The 15059-nt window shown below is 46.8% G+C and overlaps 1 protein-coding gene across 7 annotated transcripts in view; it reads left to right on the top strand.

The window, feature by feature from the left end:
• ZNF185 (zinc finger protein 185 with LIM domain) overlaps positions 1-12878 on the top strand; it is a 46681-nt gene extending 33803 nt beyond the window's left edge. For 2 of the 7 annotated variants that reach the window (XM_008703027.2, XM_040627125.1), the window contains 7 exons: positions 1803-2000; positions 4762-4872; positions 5945-6025; positions 8229-8300; positions 9941-10043; positions 10876-10974; positions 11920-12878. In XM_008703027.2, the coding sequence (XP_008701249.2) occupies positions 1803-2000; positions 4762-4872; positions 5945-6025; positions 8229-8300; positions 9941-10043; positions 10876-10974 (664 nt within the window). In that variant the 3' untranslated portion in view covers positions 11920-12878. Of the gene's footprint in view, positions 1-1802; positions 2001-4761; positions 4873-5944; positions 6026-7281; positions 7550-8228; positions 8301-9940; positions 10044-10875; positions 10975-11919 lie in introns of those variants that run through there. The other 5 variants (XM_008703028.2, XM_008703031.2, XM_008703033.2 and 2 more) reach the window with 5 other exon arrangements.
• Positions 12879-15059: the final 2181 nt, after the last annotated feature.

Here is a 15059-nt window from a genome sequence, read left to right as displayed (position 1 = left end):
GCTTAACATGAAGACTAAAGCTTCCTACTAATATTTGTAGAGGAGGCTTTTAAGAAACTTTTTTTGTCCTGAGAGTAATCTTATGGAGACTGTAGACTAAGTTTGGAGTGACGGAACAAGGAGAAACAGCCCTTGGGGTGTCTCTAAAGTTCGTCTACCTGGATAAAATATCCAGAGCATTCAAATTAGGTTTTTCAGCTTCAAATGGTTGCTTTTGGGATCCCCAAGATCCTGGAGAGCCCCCAGTGGGGGCAGGGACCTAAAGGATCACATAGTGGCACTAGGCACAGATAATTTGGGATATTGGGAAGCACTAGTAGCTTCAGGGGAGAGTCGGCAAGGAAAACGGAATGAAGTCACAAGAGTGAGTGTAGATAGCTCTTTCATAATGTTTGGCTGTTGTGGGGGAGGAAACTGAAGTTGAGAAGGGCCTTTTTGTTTGTTTATTTGTTTGGGACATTTAAGTAATGAACTCTTGCTTCTGCTTCTACCCCAGTTCCATCTCCACTTAGTGATGGGAAGTGTAGAGCTGGCTATATGGTCACACTGAGCCCCAGGAGGGGATTGAAGTTCTATCTTCGTTGCCATTAAAAAAAAAAATTATATATATATATATATATATATATAATTTATTTATTTGAGAGAGAGAGAGAGAGAGCAAGCACAAGCAGGGGGAGGAGCAGAGGGAGAGGAAGAAGCAGGCTCCCCAGTGAGCAAGGATCCTGACACGGGACTCCATCCCAGGACCCTGGGATCATGACCTGAGCTGAAGGCAGACGCTGAACTGACTGAGCCACCCAGGCACCCTTTGATTGCCATTTATGAGCTACAAAGGATCCCTCACCCCAGATTGTTCATCTGTAAAAAGGGGATGAAAATGCAATTGCCTCATAATAATAGCTGTGATTACTTAGCAATAAAGGCCAAATTACTCTTAACTGTGAAAATAAAGCTGCCACAACAATACGTATGTGCCTGCTTGTGCGTGTGCCGGGCTCCTACACATTTCAGCTTGTGTGCATCTGCGTGCACAGCCATTTCCTGCAGCCAAGAGCTTCGACCGCGGTGCCCTCTGGGAAATGTGACCATCAATAAGGAAAATGGCTGCCCTGGGCAAGATGGATCTTGGCATCGTTTAAGCTGCAGTCTTGCCAGCGCCATCCAGCAGATGGCGCTCGAGGATCACAAATGGGGCCAAGTCACACATTTCTGGTCTGGCTGGGTCTTTGGGTGTTGCTGACCCATTGTGGGGTCACCAGCCTCTTTGAAAATTAGCGAGCATAATGATACTGTTTCCCTTTTGTCACCCTCACCCAGCCCGCCAGGGAAGCCTAGGGGAGAAGCTCTTTGCAAGAGAGCTGGGCCCCTGCGGGGCTGCCTGTGTTCTTAAGTCTTCTGAGCGCCAGGGCCTGGGAAGGAGACCAGATGACTTGAGTCTTTTTAGGCAGGACAGATGGACTGGGACGGGGAAGGCTTGGAGAAAAGAAAGATTGCAGTGGGAGGAGGGGCACAGGAATGCCACTATTTGTTTCCAGCTAGAAGATGTCTTTTAAAACCTCATTGAAGTCATCACGTGTTCTCAGAGACTCTTTGTCAAGTGGGAAGGGAGCAGTGGTACTGGGGTTCTCCCAAAGATGAGAAAGACTGGTCTCTGTGTGGTGGGGACCATACTGGGCTCTTCTCTTCCCTATCTTCTGGAAGAGGAAGCCACTATGGCCAGAGGAGGTGACATCAGCAGGCAGTGGATAAAGGAGGCCTGGTCCCAAAGCATTTGCTCCATAAGGATGTTTACTCTTCCTCAGCACCTTGGCTCGTTCTGAAGAGAAGAATGTGGCTGCCAAGGTGGGAGAGACCTGGCAGGAGAAGCCCGCAGCCCTGAGAGGTGGCCACGGAGACCCAGCTGTACCCTCCCAGCAGCCTTCAGTCCCCAGGACCCTAGAGCCACAGGGCAGCCCCAGAAGACCTGAGCAACTTGTGGAACTGGACAGCCAGGCCAGCAGGTAAGGGTTATGCTGTGCTGGGCCCCTGCTACAGCCCAGGTTTTTTTGATGGTCCACCACGCAGAACAAACCCTATCATGTTAGGTAAATCTGTTGCTCTCTGCAGGTGTGAGTGGCTAGGAGGTATTGGGAAGGTGACCAGCGATTAATGCCCCAGGGGTAGGTCTTCATGGGCTTCAGTTTGGAGCTATAGCATCCAACTGTTAGGCCAAGCATGGAACAGAGAAAGTGCACAGAGTACCATGTTTTCTGGCATCCCTTTGGAGCATGAAAACCTGGGTTAGGAGAGGATATGGAATGCCTTTGCCATTAACAGAGATGGAAGGTCTCTGACGAAGGTGTGTCCTGGGATGGGAGCTCCCTGGAGATAAACAGTGTTGGGTGAACCCTTCCACTGCCACCACTGACAGCCAGGGTGACATCGTATGGCAACATTTGGGTACTCCCTTTGCTCTCTGGAGATCTTTCCCTAAGGTGGCGATGAGTTTGGAAATAACCAAGAGCCATGAGCCTAGAGACAATATATAAGTACCTCCTGTGAGCCATTTGTAGGTAGCAGCCACATACACATTGAACAAGAAGGCAAGGGCCCTGCCCACTCACCTTCAGGGAGCGCATGATGCACCAACAAATAAACACTATAACAATAACACCATAATGATAACCATTAGCATTTGCTGTACTAAAAATGTGCAGGCACTGTTCTTGTGCTTTGTGTGTACTCATTTGATTCTCACACCAGTCATATAGGGGAGGTACTATTATCTCAGATCTACAGAACAGAAACTGAAGCAGGGGAAGGTTGAATAGCTTGCCAGCAGTCATTCAGCCAGGCAGTGGCCTAACAGGGATTAGAAAGCAGACAGAGTCCAGAGCCTGTACTGCTTATCACTGTGCTGTATCTGTTGCCTCTCCATTTGTGATAAGCCCAGAAAAGAAGGAAACTGTGTCCTCTAATGGAGAGAGGCCGGGACAGGGGGTATTGTAGCTAGGATGGTCAGGGAAAGCTATTCTGCTAAGAAGGGTACAGTTCAGTTGAGACCTGAAGCACAAGGAAGAGCCAGACTGGAAGAGAACCTGGGAAGACACAAGTGGGCAGCATGTACAAAGACCAAGATGGCAGAGGGAGTTGAGGAGAAGAGACTGAAAGAAGGGCTCTGTGGTTGGAGGGTAGGAAATGAGGTGAGGAGGGGGTAGGAGACCAGGTGGGCAGGGCCAGGGCTGGCCCTTGTAGACTAGAAGGAGGAGGCTATGGGAGGGAGATGGGATCTTACCTGACCAGGGATAGGAGTCATCCTGGTGGAGGTCTGTCATTGCTCACATTGCAGTCCTAGAAGGATCCCCATGGGATATTTTCTTACCTTGCCCCCGCAGCTCTACTGTCCCTTCAACTATTGTGCTGGGCGTGTATGGCACACTGGCACAGTATGCCAGACACTTGCTAGTTGTTCCTTCCTCTTGCAGTCAGTTTCTTCTCACTCTCTGGCTCTGTATTTTATCCCCTGTCTTTCCAGGTTCCCATGGGGCCTCCCCTCCCAGATAGTCCACCTCCTCCAGTTTCCATGGTTCGTTCTTATATCATAAAGTGACATAGGAATAGGTACAGGATGACTGGGCACACGGAAACAGGGTACTTCACCCAGCCTGGGGTGAGAGAGCAAGTACTCCAGAAGGTCTTCCCAGAGGAGAAGGTGGTGTTATGTGCGAAGGTATGAGACAGATCAGTCACTATGGCCAGAGATTCAGGTACATATGACAAAGTTTGAGAAGATGAGACTGGGGAGCTGCGCAAATGTAAGATCATGATTGTTTTCCTCCATCCCCACTCTTAAACTAGTTGTGTTCTTGGGCACTGGATTCTCTAACAAGGGAGTGATGCCCCAGAGCCCAGGCCAGGTGGAAGCAGCCACACTCAGAAGCTGATCTGAGCAGCAACATGTTGGAAAGAAGTCAAATTCAGTCCAGGACAGTGTGTGCCCATAGAGGTGTCCCAAGGCCACTGGAGAGTGGGTATATGTAAAGTAGATGGCACACAATGGGGAAGGCAGTGGTGCCCAACAGAATGCCCTGACATGCAGTGGGCAGAGTGAGAGCAAGTAAGGTCCTGGTCAGAGAAAAACCTTGTGAGCCAGCTAGGAGGTCAGCTTCCAGGCCAACAGCTGTGTGTGCAGCCAAGTGGTAGATATTCAGAAAAACCATCATACCTGTCAGTCTCTTGCCTGTGCTCACGGCAGATGCCTTCCAGAATGAGGTGCATTCAAGTCTCTTCTTTGGTGCTGCCTAAATTCATTTGTTCCTCTCTCCCTCGGTGTTCTATTCTCCAGAGAGTTCTCTGGAGGATGGGGGATAGAGCTCATCCTAGGAAGGGGCTGTCCCATCCAGCAAGGACGTGAGCTGGATGTGTCTGTCAAGGCCCTGGTAGCCCCCATGCTCTCCTCAAACCAAGTGAATCACAGGCCAAGGCTTTTGGCTCTAGTGGGGGAGGATACTCTAAGATTAAAGTCTTGTCACTGACTCACGGTGTTACCTGGTCACTTAGCCTGGGTTTTCTTATATGTAAAGTAAGTGGTTCTACCCACTGATCTCAGGAATCTTGTAAAACACAAGCTCAGTGATTTGCATGCACTGTTGAAAAACATTGGCGTATTTTTAAACTCCTTGAAGTGGCAGTCTCAGGAGTAGGCCCCCCAAACCCTGTTTGATGCTAGAAGATGTCAGCTCTCAATGTTTACACACTCACCCCTCCATTTACTTCCTTCAGGGTGAGAAACCCATCGAGTTGTATGGTCACTCTTACTGTCACTGCCTCTACTGAGCAGCCTCATGTTTACATCCCAACCTCCCCAAGTGAATTGGACTCTAGTTCAACCAGGTAAGAAGAGACAACCTGGGAAATGTTCTTTGGACTATATCCTCCCTAGAGCTAAAGGACTTGGTTTTGATCCCATGTCACTTCCCTGATATTAGCTCTAGTACTGCCCCCAACTCCCAGCATCCCGTTGGTCAACTGGCCACATAGTGTAGCCCAGATCTCCCCAACATAAAGTCCTGTTTGTAGGCCTGGACAGAGTCTCATTATATCCCCTTCCCCTTATCCCAGTAAGAAGCTGAGGTAGCACTTCCTGGTGCTGTGCCATCTGTAATACCCTGCTAATAATATTTTTTGAGGAACATGTGTGGGAAGGCCAGAGAAAGCCCATATTACTCACTGTAGGGCAGGTGTACACCCACCGCTTCACCTGTACTCCTGGCCTCACCTGCAATATTAGCTATTGCGGGGAAGCTGAAGAGGTGAAAGGGGGTAGGGAGATCAGAGGGCCCTCTGATAACATCAGGCCAGCTTGATAAAGGCCAAATTCAGAGCCATGGTGAGCCCAACGTGAGGCAGACTTCCAATGTTGCCAGGGACCTATCTAGGACTGAGAAGGGAGAGATTAGATTGTTGGTGGAGATTCACACAGAGTGGCAAGGACCAACAGTCTATGTCTGAAACTTGGAGGCTATCCTGGGCCAGATAAAAGGGAAAGAAAATGCAGTCAGAGAGAAGGATGGAAAGTTCACTGTAGTGGAGTCTGGGGAGGTGGGGGACAAGCCTCCCATAGTGTAGAGATCTGCATCAAGAAGGAAAGCATATTGACATTGTTTCCAGGGAGCCTTTTTCTAGGGTTCTTAAATATGCACATAGCAAGCTGAACCCACAGGCTTCAATTTCAGCCCAGTCCACAGTGCGCTCAGCAGGGCAGCAGCTCCCATTTGCCATTTTCCTTGCCTGGTGGTGGCTAGAACCCATCAGCACTTCTACTCCCAGGACTTGCCATAAGTTCCTTCAGTTCCTTCAAACCAGGTGGGAACCCTCCCAGCCCTAGACCCCTCCTTTGGGCCAGGCCCTGTCCCCTAGAATCTTTCAGTATACCTCTTTCTGGTCTACTGTGCTCCTCCTACAGCAAAGGGATTCTCTTTGTGAAAGAATACACAAATGCTAGTGAGGTGTCCTCCGGGAAGCCAGTGTCTTCATGCTACGGCAGGTAAGAGCAAGTCCCAGATCCTTCCATGATCCTGGATCCCCAGTACCTCATCCAGGGCTTGGCCCAGAGTTGTTTCTGTATAATCATTTATTGAATGGTGGATGATGTAATTGCCTACAGACATGATTCATGAATTTCAAGCTGTTCTACCAAGTCAGTGCCTTTGTGTTCCTCCTCTATTGTTAATTCATCCTACATCCCACTTCCAGTGCCATCCCTTTCTGTCTAGTTTTGCTTCTTGGTAGACAAGCTTTCTTTAGTAAAATTCTTTTTACTCTTTACAGAACTGGCGAGGCCCTTAGGGACTTTTTACCTAGTTAATTCCATTGTGTTTCAGAGCACAGGGCTCCTCTCTTAAGCTCCCATGCTCTTTGCAGCATGCCAGGGTGCCTCACATTTGACTGCACACATTTGAACACACATTTGACTGCAGGTCCTGATATATGTATAACTTTTCACTCATCATCTGTTCATCTGGTTGCTTCGTGATGCCACGTGGAAAGATACCTTCATGCCACCTCAGTTAAAAAGTAATCTGCACTGACACAGCATTCCTCTGGGAACGTTTTTTTTTGTTTTTGTTTTGTTTTTGTTTTTATGACACATCATCTCACTGCTAGGATGAGGATTTTAGTAACAGAGAGGAACACCCTGGCCTTATTTCAGGATTGGGCCTCTGGGGACTCTGAACCACCTTTCACTGGTACTGTGGAATAATGGCCATAGGTGTCAAGTTCAAGCCCCAGCTTGACCCCATTGATTGGGTCATTTTTGATGCTCAAGCTTTCTGAGCCTTAGTTTCTTCATCTGTAACTCCTTACGGTGGTTTTTGTGAATAACTTTATTGAGATACAACTCACATATCATAAAATTCACTCTAAAGAGTGAACATTTTCACCACCCCAAAAGGAAACCCCATACCCATTAGCAATCCCCCACACCACCAGCTACAGCCCCTGGCCACCATTGATCTATTTTCTGTCTCTGTGGCTTTTTTTTTCTTCAGGGAGCTGTCCTTGCCATGTAGCATTTGCCTCTATGAGTGTCACTTGACTGTGCTCTGTCTCCTGGTTTTTCTTCACCCATTCCCACCACTCTGTCAAGTTTAATTCTTACACAGTCTTACAATTAAATTTATTTTAAAAGTGAATTTTACATTCAGTTAAAATGCTATATCTTATGAAAAAAGCAGTAGAGTTTCTTTACTGGAGGATTGTATAGTTTAGTGTGATTTCCCCTTTTGCTTTACCTTCCAGGAAGCTTAGAGATAAACTTAATGCTCAGGAAAAAACAACCAACAACAACAACAACAACAACAACAACAACAGAACCTGGACTGAAATTCTAGCTCACAGCTTACTCCAAGCATGACCTTAACCTCTGTGCAACAGTTTTTCTGGCTACCTCTTAGGGCTACCACATGGCTCCTGTGAGAATGGCAGTATCACTAAAGTGTGTCCCATGGCATGTAGCTAGTCACACTTCCCTGGCAATAGGTTTTTTTTTTAACCATTTGTTTTTATTATCAAAAGTCATATTATTGGGGCGCCTGGGTGGCTCAGTCATTAAGCGTCTGCCTTCAGCTCAGGGCGTGATCCCAGGGTCCTGGGATCGAGTCCCACATTGGGCTCCTCTGCTGGGAGCCTGCTTCTTCCTCTCCCACTCCCCCTGCTTGTGTTCCCTCTCTCGCTGTGTCTCTCTCTGTCAAATAAATAAAATCTTAAAAAAAGTCATATTATTGAAAAATGAAGATACAAAAAGGAAAAAAAAAAACTTTTACCTCAATCCCCCTGTAACCCAAGCGCAGGTAATATGTTAGAATGTTTCCTTCTTTTATTTGTTCCCATTCCTAATGTCTGATTTCTGCTGTGAGTGGGCCTCTGGTGACTGTCACATTGTGACACAGACACATATGTGGGGAGAAAAGCCCTGATCCTGTCCTACAGGTCAGTGAATCATAGCCATCCCTCTTGTCATCTTCCTCAGCATAGCAGGTATTCTTTGCCCCCCATTGGAAGGGCTCTTCTCCAAGAGAATTATGCCTCCCTGGCATGAAGTTCAAAGCTTTCCCTGCCATTCAGCATAACAGATGATGGCAGGTCATGCAGAATCATGTTTCATAGCAAAGCATGTCCACTCATGACCATGGTAGTCATCTTGCTCCTATATTCTGCCCTTCTCTTCCCCATCACACTCTCTGCAGTATTAGAAGCACTGAGGACTCATGTGACATGGACAAGAAACTTGCATGTGACAGCTCTCTGTACTCTGAGAGGTAAGTCTATTATCTTACCAGGGAGCTCTCAGGTCAACAGAGAAGAAACAGCTGAGGAACATTTCCTCACTAAGTCCATTTGCTTTTGTCTTCTGCTTAGCTTCTGATCCACTTGCAGATCTGTCACACTGCTGCTTGGATCATGCTTCCCTTATTGGGATGTCACACTTGTGGCAACCTTTGAACCCAGCTCAGACCAGAGGGTAAACTCAAAGGGCTATTGAGAAGGGAAATGGTGGTATCTGAAGCCCAGGGAGCTCATGTCAGCAGGAGAGGCCCTTGGGATTAGAATATAAATGATCACTTAATAAACCTGCACATATGACCAGAAAGAAAAAAAACTAAACTTAACTACAAAAGAGAGTGGTGGGTGGAAAATGAAGAAAAGTGGGTTGCTATCATCAAGAAGCCAGAGAGAGCCATTCATTTGAATTGAATGAGGGTGCAGAGAGTGCCCCATTCAGCAGTTTCAAAAGCTGTCACTAGATGACAGTGGTCACAGGATGGTCTTAAATGATAAAGAAGTCCTATTTTAAAATTCTTGAAACAGAAGAGAAAGGAATCTTAGAGATGCAGTTCACTCAGGTCACAGTGGAGGAAACAAGCCTGGAAAGAATAAATAATGTGCCTTATGTTACACAGTGAGTTAGTGGCAGAGCCAGGACTAAACCCCAGGTCCCTGACTACTCCTAGGTCAGGGATGTTTCTACTGTGTTATCTGACTAACTGTGAGCTGAAACTGGTGATGGTAAAATACAGGGCTTTAATAAAGGCAGGAGTCTTTAGCAACACTGTCAAGAGACTGAGCCCTGGGCCAGCAGCATGATGGAGGCACCTGAGATGCTAACGGTGATTCTGGGCCCTTGAAGGGAGGAGCCTATGTGGCTCCAGGTTGGTAGTACCACCCCTAGCTCCTGTCAAAAGCATACTCAAATCTCTGGAAGAAAGCACTCCCAATTTACACCTGAAGGATCAGGGCAGGCAGGCACTTTCAGCAGGTTCTCTCTGAGGAGGGAAAGCAGGGGTGACTTTCAAGAACAAAGACAGGAATCCTCAAAGTGGGGAGATACTCAACCTAGAAGTTAGTATTTAAAACTTCAACATGAGGTCCCATCAGGCTCTACAGCCATACTGTCTTTGTGATGCTCCTTGGAGTATCGTGGGGCAGGGTGAGTTCAAGAGTGTAGGGTCTGAGAATCAGGGTTTAGTGGTCCCAGGCATGAAGAGAAGGGTCATCAAGACAGGGGGCCAGGGAGGGCATACAAGGGCATGTCTGCTGTAGAAGAAGACATGGGTCTTCCTGTTCTAGAGGGGGTAGTACCCCAGTATGCTAGGCAAGGGGTCAGGGAGAGGCAAGCTGCCTGGAATAAGAATCATACCAGGAGGTCCTGTGGTCCTCATATGATTGCAAGTAGGGAGAAGATACATGACCAATTTCTGGAAATATCATGAGGGTCTATAGTGGGCTGAGACCCAGTCCAGCCCAAGGATATGCAACCAATTGTACACTACAGAAAAAGATGGCAGGCTGAGAATCTGGGCATCTAGGCCTGGATGTATCAAACCAGAAGATCTGGCTACATGACATCAGTAGTCTGCATGTCAACCTGACTGCCAAGTTCTTGTTTTTTATCTCACAGAACAAGTGGAAGGATCTGTACTTACTGCAACCAGGAGATCAGAGATTGTCCAAAGATTACCCTAGAGCATCTTCACATTTGCTGCCATGACTATTGCTTTAAGGTAAGCAAGAACAGTGGTGCTGCTGACATGGTCCAGAGTTAGGGAGCCTTCGTGGATCAAAGAGTGTGAAGAAAGCTTGATCTCTGTGTGATTGTGCTCCATGTCAGAGGCTTGGCAGGACTGGGAGCTGAATGAGCAGAAGGCTCAGCCCAGGGCAGGCTTGGAGATCGCTGGAGACCCAGACACCTGGAGACTCATGACTTCTCTTATTCAAGACTGTCTGCCAGAAGGCCTGCTGCAGATAGCTGGCCACTCTTGTCCTTCAGGTGTCCACTAGAGTGGCAGGTACAAGAGTCATGAGGACAGCAGAGCTACGCTCCTGTAATAGCCTTCCCTTTTATTTAATTTTCATATCACCTTCTTTGGACCTTAAACATCACAACTGAAGTCCCACAGCCCTCCTATAACAGCAATGACTTACTTTGTGTATGACCCCAGATTGAATACTACATGGCGACTACCTCACTATATCCTCATGGTAACCTGCCACTGTGCCTGTTTTATATATGAAGAAACAGAGGCTCAGAGAGCCTCAGTAACTTGCTCAAGCTCACCCAGCTAGTAAGTAGTGGATTTAGGGCTCAAACCCAGGCCCATTTCTGAAACCTGGGCTCCTAATTACTATGTGATCATCCTGCCTGCTAGTTTGTGTGAGGTTTTTTTGTTTGTTTGTTTGCTTGAGGTTTGTCTCTGTTTTCTACTCTTTTTTATTGTCTGCTTCAAAGTCCAGAGTGTGCCATCAGCTCAGTGTCTGCTCAGGTGCACCCTCCACACTCCACCCATTTATGTTGCTTCATTTGCAAGTTGACCTCTAGTTTGCTTTCTTTTTCAGTGTGGGATTTGCAGTGAACCAATGGGTGAGCTCTTGGATCAGATCTTCATTCACCGTGACACCATCCATTGCAGGAAATGCTATGAGAAGCTCTTCTAGGTGGGTGCCAAGTAGCCAGGAAAGTTATTAGGGAGAAGAAATGTGCCCTGATCTCTCTCCGAGTCTCAACCCAGGATACTGTTATCTCTCTTAACCTTTATGTTTAGGGAAGCCCTATGAGCCTTTGAAGTTTTAGGTGGCACAGATAAAGACCCTCTCCACAGACACTTCTAAGTTGCAGGGGTCATGATCTCTTCCTCTCAAGAAGCACCTTCCAGACACCACCTCAGTTGAGCCCTCCAGCTGTCTTGGGATGCTGGGCAGGCCTATGTTGTTAGCCTTATTTGAGGACAAGCAAATAAAGACCTAAAAAGGAAAAGGGCCTGGGGAAACACCTAGCTAGTGGATGACAGAATCAGGATCTAACCGAGGATTTCAAATTCAAATCCAAGGTTCTCTGCTACATTCCCTTGGACCACCTCCACCATTGCTTGTATAGCATCAGATCAGGACTCAAAAGCCAAGGTGTTCAGTAAAACAAGATACAGGTGGGAGTCTAGCAGCAGGGGAGCATGTGTAGGAGGGGATGGTGCCATCCTAGGGCTGGCCTAACCGGGAAGGGCTGCTTGGGCAGCCTCTGGACTGCATTTTCAACACTGCCTGAAGACAGGTTTGCATGCTAAAAGCCGGAAGAATTGACCGAGGTGTCTAAGTTGCATGGGGCCCGGTGCCCATAGGACACTGCCTTTCCAAATCCTGGCAGCCCCTCCTCCTTCACACCTCCTCAGCTAGAAGCACAGAGCAGCATATGTACCTTGAAGACAACGGGAATGGGTAGCAATCAGGCTGTCCACCAGCTATAAGCCTGTTCTGCCTTCTCTCTAGAAGGCACATTAACCTAGACTGTTACTCCTAATGCCTGGAAATATCAACCACCCCAAGATTGACTGGTTATTGAATTGGATGTGTATTTCCAATCTCATGGCTACTACTATTTTCTTTTAGCTCTTCCAGGCTGAGAAGAAGCTGATGACTCCTGGACAAGTTTGGCTGTCCCCAGTTGCCCCAAGTTGCTGGCTCTTCCTCCCTCACTTTCTCCCTCCCCATTTAATTTCTTCATGCTTTTGTCCCTCTCCAGTTGAACTGCTTACATCCAGTAGAGTATGATGTTATGATAATTATTTGTGTGTGTAGCTTTTTATACCTTAGAAAGCACTTTATGTCCATGATTTTATTTCAGGCTCAAGAAAAAAGGATTGAAGAAGAATTTAATCTTAGCTTTCCTAAAACAGGTTGGCCTCCTGATGAGTTTAGGCGGCCTGGTACAATAGGCAGGAGCATGGTTTTCAGTGTGTCCTGACTTTAGGGACAGAAGCAAACCCACATTCTAGTCACAGTTCTAAGTGTACCTTTGGGACTTGAAAGCAAGAGATCCCCTGAAGCTTCTGAGGGGCCAGGTTGAAGACTTTTGATGATATCCAGTGGGTAAGTTGTAGACATTGAATGCTAGGGATTGGCATAGAGTAATATTTGGCTTGTCTATTTGAGATATATCTATATCTATATAGATAGGTATATATAGATATATATATGTCTATAATTAACTTTCCATACACGTTTAAAAGTAGTTAGTTGCCTTTGATTGAGTTATATAGCAGATTTTCATTATCTTCTCCTTCCCACTTTTCATTATAATTGAGGTGGTTTTTTTTCCTGCAGGCATGTAGGCATGTATTAGGGTGTATCAACTCCAGCAGGATTAAGAAAGGAGAAAAGCAGTTAGCATTTCTCAAGGCCTTACTACATTATCCTGCATTATCACAAAGTGATGGCATTAATTCCCATAGTAATCCTATGCAGAGGGTATTCTTTTTTTTTTAAGATTCTATTTATTTATTTGACACAGAGAGAGAGAGCCAGCGAGAGAGGGAACACAAGCAGGGGGAGCAGGAGAGGAAGAAGCAGGCTCCTAGTGGAGAAGCCCGATATGGGGCTCGATCCCAGAACTCCGGGATCACGCCCTGAGCTGAAGGCAGACGTTTAATGACTGTGCCACCCAGGCGCCCCAGAGGGTATTCTTGTCCCCAGTTTACAGATGAAGATATTGAGGCTCAGAAGATGGTCATTGCATTGAGTGGAACCATTACTGTCTCTCTCCAGAACCCATGTTCTCTTCAGTAACAGTAACCACAATACCAAGCATTGATATAGTAGTGACTGTGTACCAAGCACTGTGCGGAGGTTACCTCATTTTACCAGGTAACACTGCCCTCCTCAGGCCTCCCCTAAGGCATACTCTTACAAAGACAGGAAAGTTTTAAATCATGCTTCTCCTCTGGGCATCCTAGGTCTCCCCATAAAGTACCACAAATGCCAAACTGCTCGCCTTCCCTCTCCTCCCCTTCCCATGAAAACAATTCTGAACTAAGATGCTCTTCTGAACTCAGATTTCTCTGTTGGGTAGAGATTTGACTCACAGACCTTCCCAAAGAACAGCTTGTCAACCCAGGGAAACCCCAGTAAACTAGCTGATCTGAGCCCAGGGCCTTCAGTAACTTATTTTTCACTACAGACTGTCCCAAGATAGCAGCAACTACTGGGGTCCCAAGTACCTGGGACACAGAAACCTGTTGGCCATTCTAACAGACTGCAGGCCCATCCATGTAGTCAGCTGATACTCTGCTCAGGTTCAGCTAAGCCCCTCTGCCTTTGGGATGAGCATCACTCTGCAAGGTCCTTGAGAGGAAGAACAACCTGAAAGTTTTTCTGATGAAAAATGAGGGTCTCTTCTCTTGATTTAATCAGAAAATGTCTCCATCTCGCTCCAGTTTGTGAGTCCTATGCACATTGGATGGTGAATTTGTCTTCCCACCAAATGAATAGAGAGGAACACTCCATTTATTTGCATAGATGTGCATTAGATTTGCTCTGGAGGGGAAAAGTGGCACAATATGTCATGCACCAACACTAAATGTGAGCTGGTATTCCTCACGTATAGCCCACAGCATGGGACTCAGCACATGGGAGGCACTGATACATAGGTGCTGAATGAATGAGTAAAAGGGAAAGAAAGGCTGCTCCTTAGTGAGAGAGGTACCAACTCCGAGTCAGTATAGGCCCAGTTAGTAGAGTACAGATAAAGATGTCCAAGACAGGCTGACTTCTCCCCTTTTAAGCTACACTCTGCCTTTAAAGGGGTTTTAAAATCAATATGCAAGAAATTGATAGAAAGCTTGTAAGATCAATATTGATTTCTATTCAAAACAGCCTCTTTCATGTCTAAGAAGACACAGACTTCTGCAGACTTAAGAGTGGTGGTTGCATTATACTTTTGCTTCTTTTTAATTGTCTTGTGTTTTAATCACATTTGCTTAACTTGAATTAGTGTACACAATTATAATAAATGTTGAGGTATTACATGTGTCAGTGTTGTCAATGTTAAGGTTTCCTTTTTAAAGTGCAATAACTTGGTGTATTTCCCTGTGTAATTTATTTTCTTCTATTACCTGAAGCCATTCTTTTTTTTTTTTGGTTTTATTTATTTATTTATTTATTTGACACACACAGAGAGGGCATACAAGCATGGGGAGTGGCAGGCAGAGGGAGAGGGAGAAGCAGGCTCCCCAGTGAGCAAGGAGCCCAACTTGGGGTTCAGTCCCAGGACCCTGGGATCATTACCTGAGCCGAAGGCAGATGCTTAACTAACTGAGCCACCCAGGTGCCCCTAAAGCTTTTCTTTACAAAAGTAAATAAATACTTTAAGAAGTATCCAATCTAGGAAGGAGGAGTTAAGATGGCGGAGGAGTAGGAGACACCGTTTTCAGCCGGTCCTCCGAGTCGAGCTGGATAGGTACCACACCAGCCTAAACAACCACGGAACCAGCCTGAGACACAGGAAGATGCATCTGGATCTCTACAAATGAACATCTCCAGCGCTGAGTATTGAGGTACGAAGCGGGGAGCCATGAAACTGTGCACAGGCTGCCGGAAGATAAACGGAAGGGGAGGAGCCACCGCGTTCGGGCGCCGGGAAGCGGTAGCCACTTACGGGAGCGGGGCGGGCTCGTGGTCGGCACCGCAAAACAGCGAACTGAGACCGTGAGCTGGGTGTGCGCGCCACCAGGCATCTCGCGGAACCCCGGAAT

The sequence above is a fragment of the Ursus maritimus genome (genome assembly GCF_017311325.1).
Source record: "Ursus maritimus isolate PB19 chromosome X unlocalized genomic scaffold, ASM1731132v1 scaffold_X1, whole genome shotgun sequence".
NCBI classification, from domain to species: Eukaryota; Metazoa; Chordata; class Mammalia; order Carnivora; family Ursidae; genus Ursus; species Ursus maritimus.
This window is presented reverse-complemented; position numbering and strand designations above follow the sequence as displayed.